Source organism: Paralichthys olivaceus, chromosome 16 (assembly GCF_024713975.1).
Source record: "Paralichthys olivaceus isolate ysfri-2021 chromosome 16, ASM2471397v2, whole genome shotgun sequence".
Lineage (NCBI taxonomy): Eukaryota > Metazoa > Chordata > Actinopteri > Pleuronectiformes > Paralichthyidae > Paralichthys > Paralichthys olivaceus.
In genome coordinates this window covers 23,541,118-23,552,572 of record NC_091108.1, presented here as the reverse complement: position 1 = coordinate 23,552,572, position 11,455 = coordinate 23,541,118, and the positions used below count along the sequence as shown (strand labels likewise).

At 40.1% G+C, this 11,455-nt stretch overlaps 1 protein-coding gene across 1 annotated transcript; it reads right to left on the bottom strand.

Moving 5' to 3' along the window:
• Positions 1-9,025: 9,025 nt before the first annotated feature.
• Positions 9,026-11,255, bottom strand: LOC138405082 (golgin subfamily A member 6-like protein 25). The gene is made up of 2 exons (XM_069511214.1): positions 11,152-11,255; positions 9,026-11,072 (listed from the first exon to the last, which is right to left on the bottom strand). Exons 1-2 carry the CDS (start codon positions 11,161-11,163, stop codon positions 9,552-9,554), a joined length of 1,533 nt encoding a protein of 510 aa, XP_069367315.1. The 5' UTR covers positions 11,164-11,255; the 3' UTR covers positions 9,026-9,551.
• Positions 11,256-11,455: the final 200 nt, after the last annotated feature.

The following is an 11,455-nucleotide window of genomic DNA, read 5'->3' as shown; positions in this document are numbered from 1 at the left end:
TTCATTTTACCAACCATAATGGATATAGAAATTGACTCAATATTAACATGTTGACCAGCCTGAAGCTGCCGATCTCCACCTTGTTGCTGCTGCCACAGTGGATTCAGAGGACATCAGGTGTTGCAGTGCTTCATGTAATGAAATGAAAAAAGTCACAGTAAAGGATGTTTTATGCTGAAATCATTGTCATATCTGTAGATATTAAGGAACAGAGGAGAAACACGATTATTTACAGATACTGTACAATACAATAGCCTACAATCATTTTTACACATGTAATATCATCTGTGTTAAGCAGCCAAGACTGGTACTTATAGTTTATTCTGTGTTCAGCAGGTGGAAGCACCACAGATTTCAGCCAAACTGATGTACTAAAAAAAATAAACATTGTACAAAAAAATGTCTTTCTACCACATCTGTAATAACCGAATGAGCAAGGTGAGCCCATCAACACGGACGAGCCAGTTCAAAAGTGGTGGCAACAAAAAAAAGCATCACAACAAAGTTGCATGCCCACCTAAAGCACAACCACCCGACCCAGTGTTCCCAGCTGGGGAAAAAAAAGTGCACCTCAAGATGCAGAGCCTTCGGCCCGAAAGTCAACACTCAGTGAGGCGTTTGGTCGACAAAGTAAATATAAATGGAGCAAAAATGGTGTGCGCTCACAGAAAGTGTAGTTCGCTGCATCGCAAAAGAAATGCTGCCCTTTAGTACAGTTGAAAAACCAGCATTGAGAGAGATGCTGCAAACGTTTGACAGACAGAACGAATTGCCTGCGAGAAAATACATGTCACAAATGGCCTAAATGTTCAGTATTTATTGAAGTGCAATTTTGTTAATCGAGACTTGATAAGCCATTTTATTTATTGTCTTGGTTGTGTGTGGTTTTATATTTGAGTGCTGTTTTTGCTAACAGAGACTGAGAGTCCATTTTATTTTTTGTTTGTTTTATTTATTTAGGATATTTCAACATTCCTGAAATTACAATTACGATGGTAAAAAATTACTGAAAAATAAAAGTTTATTGTATTTGAAAGGGTGTGCATTATTATGATATATTATCATGTTGACAATCATATCGTTTATCGGCAATAATTCGTGGGACAATATATCGTCCAGCAAAATTTGTTATCGTCCTAGGCCTAATAGAGAATAACAATTTTACTCAATTACTGTTGCAACATGCTATCACAATGTTCAGTAATAAAATAAGCAACACTCAAAATATCACATTATGTTATTGAAATAATCTTCCTCACTCCAAATCAACAGTATCAAAATATCCTGTGCTCTTTACATCGTAATTAGCACATAAAACAATATCAATCATCTAGAAAGAAAAACATGTAATGTGCACAGCTAATAAAATATGGCTGGATGAGCTTAGAATGCACAAATAAGGTGCTAAACACACACATAATACAGCTCTATGTGCAACAAAGGAGCCAACAAATGTCTCACAATGCACCTTTAAAATGTCGGATCAGGGCTTCAGCATTAATGTATGGTGTGTCGTAGTGTGTCTCTCTCGCGCCAATCAGCACCGGAGCTAGGTGCTCTGATGTTAGCTCCTATGCTAACGGTTTAACTCGTTGCATTAGCTATTAGCCTAGCACATCAAGACGGCCGCTCACCGATGCGTTTCTCTTCCCGAGAGGTTCCTCCGACTGTGCTCACACAGGTCCTGGTCGTCCCGGGAGATTTCTTCGGCAGCTTTGCCGAGTCTGATCCACTTTTCTTGTTTTATCTTCCTATGGTGAGTGTCTGTTTAATGCGTCTTGCTCTCTCTCTTCCCGGCAACTTCAGAGGAAGTGAACCTGCTTCGATCAGCTCAATGGGCGGGGCTTCTTTTCTGATTGGGTGACAGACCGTCTCCAACCCGTCTCCTTCAAACTAAAACTCTCTATAAATTATTTTATTATGGTTCTATCTCTCCTTTTAGATAAACATCTGTTTTTTATTATTAACCAAAACGTAGTATTTAATGAATTGATTTTTCCACCATGAATTTCACTTTTCTTCATTCAATCAACTAATTTATTGTTTTTAATACAGATTTTTAACCTGGGTTACACAAGAATCTAATACTTTTATTTAGAAGCTTTTTTGTTGTGATATTTTTCACTGTGATTTTGAGCTAAATGGAGATATGGACACTTCCTATACTTCTATATACTATATACTATACATCCACTGTCATGATTACACCTGATTTCTTTGGAACTATGTTCTTTCAGATACAAATAAAAACATCTATTCTATAGTTATCTTACAGGATCACATAACTGCCTCGTCCATAAGCAACTCATATACTTTACTGGGCCATTATAATAAGTCTCTATACTCAGTCAGGTTCACTACTCTGAGTAATCATGAATTACGACCTCCTCCATTAATAAGTATCTTTCTTGATACAGGTATTGATAAAGTTCCTCTGAATTGCTCTCTAACCTATAGTTAGTACCTAACCTGTGTCTGGTTGTGAGGCCCTGCCTGGCTGAACTGGGGGCCTGACTGCAGGACCAGCTCTGTCTCCCATCTAGCCCCAATGTAATCAGTTGAAGCACTCGTACAGTCTGTAAGGTTTTATATAACACAGATACCACCTTGATTTTTGACCCATTATATACTCGCATTAGAACATCTATCACTCCGTTTAATATTTTTGCGCTCCCTATTTCCCTTATAATATAATCCCTTAGCTGTAGTTATCTAAAAAAAATCCTAATTTTTTAATCCATACATTTCTCTAAGGTCCTGAAAAGACATTATGTTTCCATTCTTTAGTATTGTACACATGGCAGTGATTCCCTTCCTCTCCCAGTTCCTGTATGTCAGGTCACTCAAGTTTGGCCTGAATCTTTCATCATATGCAATCCAGCTCAACAATCTCACTTTCTTTTCCAATCTATGCCTTTTATTGAAATCAGCCCAGATAGTCAGTGTGTGGGAGGTTATTGGATCTATTGAACCTTTTAGTAGTTTTTATCAATGTAATGTTGCCCAAAAGGGATTGCACTGGTTTGTTAGCCACCCTCATCTCAATCTCTTTCCATTTGGAGTTATAATGCTTGTCACACCACTTGACCAAGTTGTGCTGCCTCATAATAATCCTTTAAATTTGGGAGTGCCATGGGAATCCCCCCCGATTCTTAGCCAGTTGTAGCGTGCTATATTTTATTCTTGGTTTTTTACCACTCCAAATGAACCGCGATATCATTTTGTCCCAGGTTTTAAATCTTTCTAACTGTATCTTGACAGTAAGGGATTGGAAGAAATACAATAGCCTCAGGAAAATGTTCATTTTAATAATGTCAATCTTTGAACTGAACTCCAGTGATATGGTCGACCATCTCTCAATATCCTCTTAATTTGTATATGAATCTGATCACAATGAAAACATGGCTGGAATTATCTTCTGAAGATGGCTTATCTGTTTTGTTAGGGTTACCCCAAGATATTTTATGCTTTCTGAGTTCCATTTCCATTTATAAGCATTTGCAATTTCTTGGGAAGGGGTATAATTAAAAGCCAGAATCTGTGTTTTATTCACATTTGTTTTATATAATGAGTGGTCTCTGTATATACTTATATACTTAAATGTGTTAGGTTTGTATCAGGTCTTTCTAAATATATTATTACATCGTCTGCAAACAGACTTATTACATGTTTTTGTTTTTTAATATGTATTCCCTTTATTTCCTCAAACTGTCTTATAGCCTGCGCCAGAGGTTCAATGTATAAGTCCAAGAGGAGAGGGGACAGGCAACATCCTTGGCGTGTTCCCCTCTGTAGCTTTATGCTTTTTGTTAGACTACTATTCATTTTTATTCTAGCTATAGGATTCTGGTTTATTGTATTGATGCATTTAATGGCGAAAGCCTTTTCGCCATCAAGACTCAGCAATATAGCCTTAGTTTCCTTCATTTGTATCGAGTTTACTATTTGCAGGGTCCTTCTTATGTTCGCTAATGTTTGTCGTCCTGTAGTAAATCCAGTTTGGTCCTCGTCAATTAATTCTGTCAGGAAATTCTGATCTCTCCTTGCTATAATGGATGTGTATATGTTGTAATCTACATTGAGCATAGAAATGGGTCTGTAATTGTTACAATATTCTGCGTCTTTACCCTCCTTGGGGATTACAGATATGATTGCTTCATTACATGACGGTGGCAATCTACCTTCCTTAAGGGCAGTGGCGGTTCTACATTGAGTTACTCCCCGGGCGAGGGGTGTTATATAAAGTAGAGTTATGTGTATAGTCTTTTTCCTTCGGATGCAGTTCACACCATACATCAACCAGTCCATGTTCCTTCAACGACATGTTTACAAATTTAGATATATGTGTCTTATTTCTTTTTATACTTGTTGTGTCTACCCTATGATCCATTATCATATTAAAATCACCAGCACATATCACTATACCTTCAGATTTTAAGGCCATGACTGGGAATAATGATTTAAAGAATTGTTTAGTACTCTCTGGAGGGGCATATACATTATTAACGTAACCATCTCTTCCTGTAGTTTCCCCTTCACTATAATATATCGTCATTCTGTATCCTTGATTTCTTTTAGACATTCAAATTTAGTTGAGTTTTGTATAGGTATTGCCACACCTCTTTTGTTCCTTTGTTTACAAGTACTGTAATAGGTGTTTCTAAAACCAAATTTCTTCAGCTTTTCATGCTCTTCCTGGGAAAGGTGTGTTTCCTGCATGAAGATAACTTGAGCCTTAAGTTTTCTCATTTTCAAAATTATCTTAGTCCTTTTAATTGGATTATTTAACCCATTAACATTTAACGACACTAACGATATGCTGTTCATTTATAGCTTTGGAAAATGGCATTATACTCCATGATATATATATATATATATATATTATATACCATGAGAACAAACAATAGCCCAAAGAACATTGAGCAACTCAGCAATAAAAAAAAAATCGAACTAAGAATACAACAGTAGGCACTTGCCCCCCACGTTTCCCCCGTGGGTTGAGGGGAAATTCAGATGAAATATGGGGGCCCCTCCTTAGTTAGGTCCATTCTTGTTATCCAGATTCTCTTGAGCATCTGTCTCATTAATTCAAATCAATTCAATTTTTTTTATATAGTGCCAATTCATAATTTACATTATCTCAAGGCACTTTACATTTAAAAGTCAAGACCTTAAAACAATATTAACGTAGAGAAACCCAACAGTTCCCACAATGAGCAAGCACTGTGGGGAGGAAAAACTCCCTCATTAACAGGGAGAAACCTCTGGCAGAACCAGGCTCAATGTGGGCGGTCATCTGCCTCGACCGGTTGGGGTGAGGAAAGAAAAGTAAGGGGGGAGGAAAGGAGAGATGGGTGGAAAGCGGGGGAGAGAAGAGAGAGATAACAATAACAATGTAGTGATCTACAACAGGATTATATATATTAATGAATTACTGAGTTATTGTAATTAATGATAAAAATGGTGATGGTAGTTGTTGTTGTCCTGCAGTCCCGGTGCCAGAGTTATCTGAAACGAGAGAGAGAGAAGAGCCAGAGGGACTATGGGAGGAAAAAGTGACACTTTGACATGATGACATGTTAAAATAAATAAATAAATAAATAAACAGGTGTGGGGGGGCAGAGAGACAGAGAGACAGAGGGAAGTGATGAAGTGCTCAGTGCATAATGGGAGTTCCCCCAGCAGTCTAAACCTATAGCAGCACAACTAAGGGATGGTTCAGGACTCACCTGATCCAGCCCTAACTATAGGCTTTGTCAAAGAGGAAGGTTTTTAGTTTTACTTTAAATGCTGGGACAGTGTCTGCCTCCCGAACCCAGATTGGGAGCTGGTTCCATAGGAGAGGAGCCTGATAGCTAAAAGTTCTACCTCCTGCTCTACTCTTACAGACTCTTGGAACCACTAGAGAGCCTGTGTTTTGGGAATGAAGTGATCATTACAGCTCACACATACAGCGTCCGATCAGTCCTAACAGTGAAGACTGAAGACCTATATACAATCTCTTAGACTATTTGTCTTCAGTGTCTAACATGTGTTATCTTTCACTTACTTATTCATTTAGATGCACTTACATACTTTATTTGTCCATTCCTCGGTATTTCTGTAGTTTATGTTTTGCTCGTGTTGCGGTGTCCTCTTTGTTTCCTACCTGTTGCCATGGCCATGTCCCAGTGTATCCTCATTCTGGCCATAGGTGTCTAGAAACGGATTCCTCTCTCTTTTAAAACTTTCTTAATTCCCGCGTACTCCTTTCTTTTCTGAATTATTTCCGTGGAATAGTCACATTATTGGAAATAGTATTAGTTAGGTGATAAGTTGCAACATCATGTCCCAATTGGAGATTAGCCGTGCTGCACTGCTGCTGTGCCTGTGGAACAAAGAAGAAATGAACAATTAAGCCACAGTATCACTAATTCCAGCTCTGTCCAACAATCCATATATAATAGCTCCAAAGACTCCTGGAAGAGAAATTGTCCTACCCTGAAGAGCAGTCATCCACAGGAGGAAAACACAAAAGGTGGCCACCTCACAGCCCCAGTGGTGTGACTACTCTTGGAGATTCTCCCATCACAGTGTCCTCTCCATGCAGTCTCTCTGAATCTTCATCTGACGTGGCTGGCTGGAGAGATGCGTGGACCAGTTCACATGTGAGAACAAAGCCTTTGCAGGGACTGGAGAATATGCTCTGCCTTTTGGGTGAGCATAAATCAATATTTAGGCGGAAAAAATGGATGCGACTAAAGAGGAAGATGGAGAGCCCGTCATCAGTAGCGATCACTTAAATAACGTTGACTGTTGTGCTGTGCTCCACGAGGAGTCAAAATAATGTTATTATTCATGACTTTGCCTCACACAGAGCACCAAAAATGTTGTGATTATGTACTTTCCCTTGCGCGGGGTACGATTATGTACTTTCCTTCATGCGGGGCACCATTAAATGGTGTGCTTTTGGGCATTCAATAAATGTGGCTATCAGAGAAATATTAAATATTAATATTAAAAATATTAATATTAAACTGATAAAGGATAAATCGGGGCACCACCCTTCAAAGGAAGGGAAAAGATAGCCAATTTAAGAAATAAGTCTTACTGACTACAAATTTGGAACTCTGATTAATAATTAAATAAATAACTATAACCAAAATTACCACATCAATAGCTAGCAAAGTTGAAGGATATGGAGTTCTTGACAGTGTAGAGGTTGGCAAAATTCACACTTATGCAACATTAATGAAGATGGAGTTTTGAGACCATGTGGCTGAGATCAAATGTATGTGTTAAGTTTGTGGAAATGAGTTTGTGAGGTGTTGGTGCCAGGTTAAAGAAAGTAGTTAGATGCATGCAAAGAAACTGATCAGTATAACAGAACTAACATTAACTTTCGAATAACATATTACCAAATATCACAACAACACAATTCAAACTTATAAACATTACATGAAATAGAAATAGGACTAAACAGTCCTTTGCTTAGCCTAGCGTAATAATAGAGCCCAGTTGTGTTACCCGTCCATGAAAAAGAGGGAAAGGTCCTTTTTGGATGTGCTGTTTGAAGTCGAGTGAAGTGGTCTTGTTGGTTTGTGGCTCCTGTTGTGCATCTGGTGGTCAGACCTTGTGTCGTGGCCAATTGTGCTGAAGTTCTTAGGCAGGCTCTCGCGTCACTGCCTTTGGAAGGTTTTAGCAGTCTGCTCCAGGCAGGCCTGCTGGAAGTTGAGGAGCTTGTGTAGGGAGGAAGTCTCCCTGGCTGGGAGAGCAGGGCCAGAACCTACTCCACCAGGAGCGGTCAGCAGGGGAAGAGGCACAACAGAGAAGAGAGCTAGGAAACTTGGCTTATATTGGCCTTGTGACCTCATGGGTCATGGGGCACACAGTGACCAATAGTGGTTGAGAGTTGTCTTCTGGAGCAGTTTTACCACCTATATGTGAAGATGAAGAACCCTGGGAGACTGAGTTCTGGAAGCTCTCCTTTGTCTCCAGAGCAAAGGAGACATGCGGTCAGGCTTTTGACTACACATGTAGGCCCAACTATGGTTCACAGATACCAGGTCCCAACATGACATTATGGCTTCATTGAATGAAAATGTATTTAACTTATCTCGATGTGCTTCTTCAGGTTGGACGGGGAGTTTTTGAATGCCAATATTTCAGTCACTCTCTGTAGGCATAACAGGCACTTAATCTGGTAGGAAGAATCTTTCACTCCAACGTACGAAAATATTTCTTGAAAATACGGTAACGTGTAACGTTATCTTCATCACCACCACGGAGTTCACCAAGTTCATCACTTTAGTCGAGATGCTCGTCATCTGCTACTGGAGCATGAACGTAAGCAGCAGAGCCGGCAGCAAGTGCTTCCATGATGGCATCAATAATGTGACATACCCGTGTAGTAAAATTTCTGTTCATTACACTGTGTCACATATGAATGTCACTATGTACCTTTAATCTGCACTGCAAACTGAGGAGTGATTATAACATAAATTGCTAATGACTACAATAAGTTTAAGACAGATATTACGAATCATCAAACGAATCAAACAATATACTCTATGTGTAACAATCAGTATGTAGTGTATGTATAACTTGTGTGAAGAAATGATAATCTTTTTTTTTTTTAAAGGCAGTCTGACAAGAATGAAATATAATGGTGTAAAATCAGAGACAAATATCTTTTTAAAAAATAGTAAATGGTTTGGACAGATATAATGGTGTCAAGAGTAAGAAAAACTGTGTAAAAGAAAAAGAGACTCACCATGGTACGGTAGGGGCTCTCCAGAGGGAAAGTCCCAGCTCCAAGGCCAAAGCAACCCAGGTGTTTGGAGGCTTTCCAGGGGTAAATTCAAGTCCAACGTACGCAAGTAACCCCGGTGCTTGGAGACTTTCCAGGGGGAAGGTCGTAACAGGTGTGGCCCTTAAGGATAGATAAAGCGGAGCAACACCACTGTTAGTCAGAGTTCTTCTGGTGCAGCTCCGGCTCGCTACTGAATGCTCTCAGGTTTTGTTGTCGACAATAAAACTCTGCTGCTTTTAAGTTGACTTCTACTGCTTTTTTATTTGACTGAATTTTTGGACTTTTGGACACCACCAACGAATGTGTTGTGTAGTGTATATGAAAAAAGAAGCTAACAGGCAAGCTAATTCAGAGGAACAAACTTCACTCTTTCTTATTCAGGTACCAGTCACAGTCACTCTCTTCTTCATGGGGTACATCGAGTGACACTGCCACCCACTGGCATAATATATATTGCAGGCACACGTATATACTACAAAAAGTTTACGGCATTACGTCACCAACTCAAATTTCTTCTGATTTTAATTTGTAGTAATGAGTAACGAAGATGGTTAGGAGAAATGTCTTGGAGTAAGAGGACACATTTTACTTAGGAAATATAATGGAGTAAAAGTGAAAGTTGTCAGAAATAAAAATAACAAAGTAAAGGACAGATATGTGAAATTTCTACTTAAGTAGAAATGTAAAGAAGTATTTGTACTTCGTTACATTACAACACTGGGTAAGGTCAGCTCAGGTGCTGTTGGATGGGCGCTGCTGACTACTTCCAACACTGTGGTTTTCTCAACCCCAGAGCGTGGCGGATTCTCTTCCAGAGTGAAGTCTTCTTTGGTTTCTCAGGGAGAACACTGGAGAGAGACTTCTCCTCAGTGACATCATCCTTACTCTCTCCATTGAGCTCCCGACTGGAAACATCAGCTTCATGACAGTGGCAGACCACATTGTAAGAAGCTTTGAGCTTCATCAGCTCTTCTTGGAGAACCTTCTTCTCCTGGAGCTCAGTGTTGAACTTCTCCTGGTTGGTAGTCTGATTTTGACAGACCTCATGATAAGAATCTCTGAGCTTCATCAGCTCTTCTTGGAGAACGTTCTTTTCCTGCTTCTCCTCCTGGAGCTCAGTGTCGAACTTCTCCTGGTTGGTAGTCTGATTCAGACAGACCTCATGATAAGAAGCTCTGAGCTTCATCAGCTCTTCTTGAAGAGCATTATTCTCATCCTGAAGCAGATCGCTGGTTTGAGTCTCCTTGTCCATGGAGTCAATCTTTTGGCTGTGAGCTTGCCTTTCCTCCATCTCTGTCACCACAAGCTCAACCCTGCTCAAATCCCTTTTCAAAAGGGCCACCTTCTCCTTCAGAGCCACATTGTCCTCTTCCAGAGCCTTCACCTTGTTGCTTTGTACAGCCAGTTTGCCATTGTGGGCTTTAGAGTGAGCTGTCATTTTCTCCTTCTCCCGAATCAGAAGCTCATTGTTCTGTTTGAGCTTCTCTTCCAGAGCCTTCACCTTGTTGCTCTGTACAGCAAGTTCAGCCAGTTTACCATTGTGGGCTTTAGAGTGAGCTGTCATTTTCTCCTTCTCCCGAATCAGAAGCTCATCGTTCTGTTTGAGCTTCTCTTCCAGAGCCTTCACCTTGTTGCTCTGTACAGCAAGTTCAGCCAGTTTACCATTGTGGGCTTTAGAGTGAGCTGTCATTTTCTCCTTCTCCCTAATCAGAAGCTCATCCTTCTGTTTGAGCTTCTCTTCCAGAGCCTTCACCTTGTTGCTCTGTACAGCCAGTTCAGGCAGTTTACCATTGTGGGCTTTAGAGTGAGCTGTCATTATCTCCTTCTCCCTCATCAGAAGCTCATCGTTCTGTTTGAGCTTCTCTTCCAGAGCCTTCACCTTGTTGCTCTGTACAGCCAATTCAGCCAGTTTGCCAGTGTAGGCTTTAGAGTGAGCTGTCATTTTCTCCTGCTCCCTCATCAGAATCTCATCGTTCTGTTTGAGCTTCTCTTCCAGAGCCTTCACCTTGTTGCTCTGTACAGCCAGTTCAGCCAGTTTGCCATTGTGGGCTTTAGAGTGAGCTGTCATTTTCTCCTTCTCCCTCATCAGAAGGTCATCGTTCTCTTTGAGCTTCTCTTCCAGAGCCTTCACCTTGTTGCTCTGTACAGCCAGTTCAGCCAGGACACCAATGTGGGCTTTAGAGCGAGCTGTCATTTTCTCCTGCTCCCTTATCAGAAGCTCATCATTCAGTTTGAGCTTCTCTTTCAGAGCCTTAATCTCAGACTGCATTGTTCCACATGTCTGAAAAATGGAAACATGGAATTCATTATTAAAAGACCTGAACCTGAACATACATTTCTAAAAAAAAAAAAATTCTTACCAGGATGTCCATTTTGGTAAAGGGGGATTTGTAGTTATGAGAGCAGTGTCTTCTTGATGAACTTTTGATGAACAAATCAGCGGTTGTCTCCGTAGGCAGGATTGTTGTCTTCACTAATGAGGACTGTGGTCTTCTCAGTTGACGGTCTGTTATTTTCACAAGCTAATAACTTGAAGCAAGGGAACTTGTTATTTATGTTTGCTAGTTCAGAGGACCAAAGAAATATCCTTTAATGTCTAGAGTTTTTGGTTCTTTGATTGGATTTGATAAGGATTTGCAGGCCAGCAATCCCTTTGATGGTTGG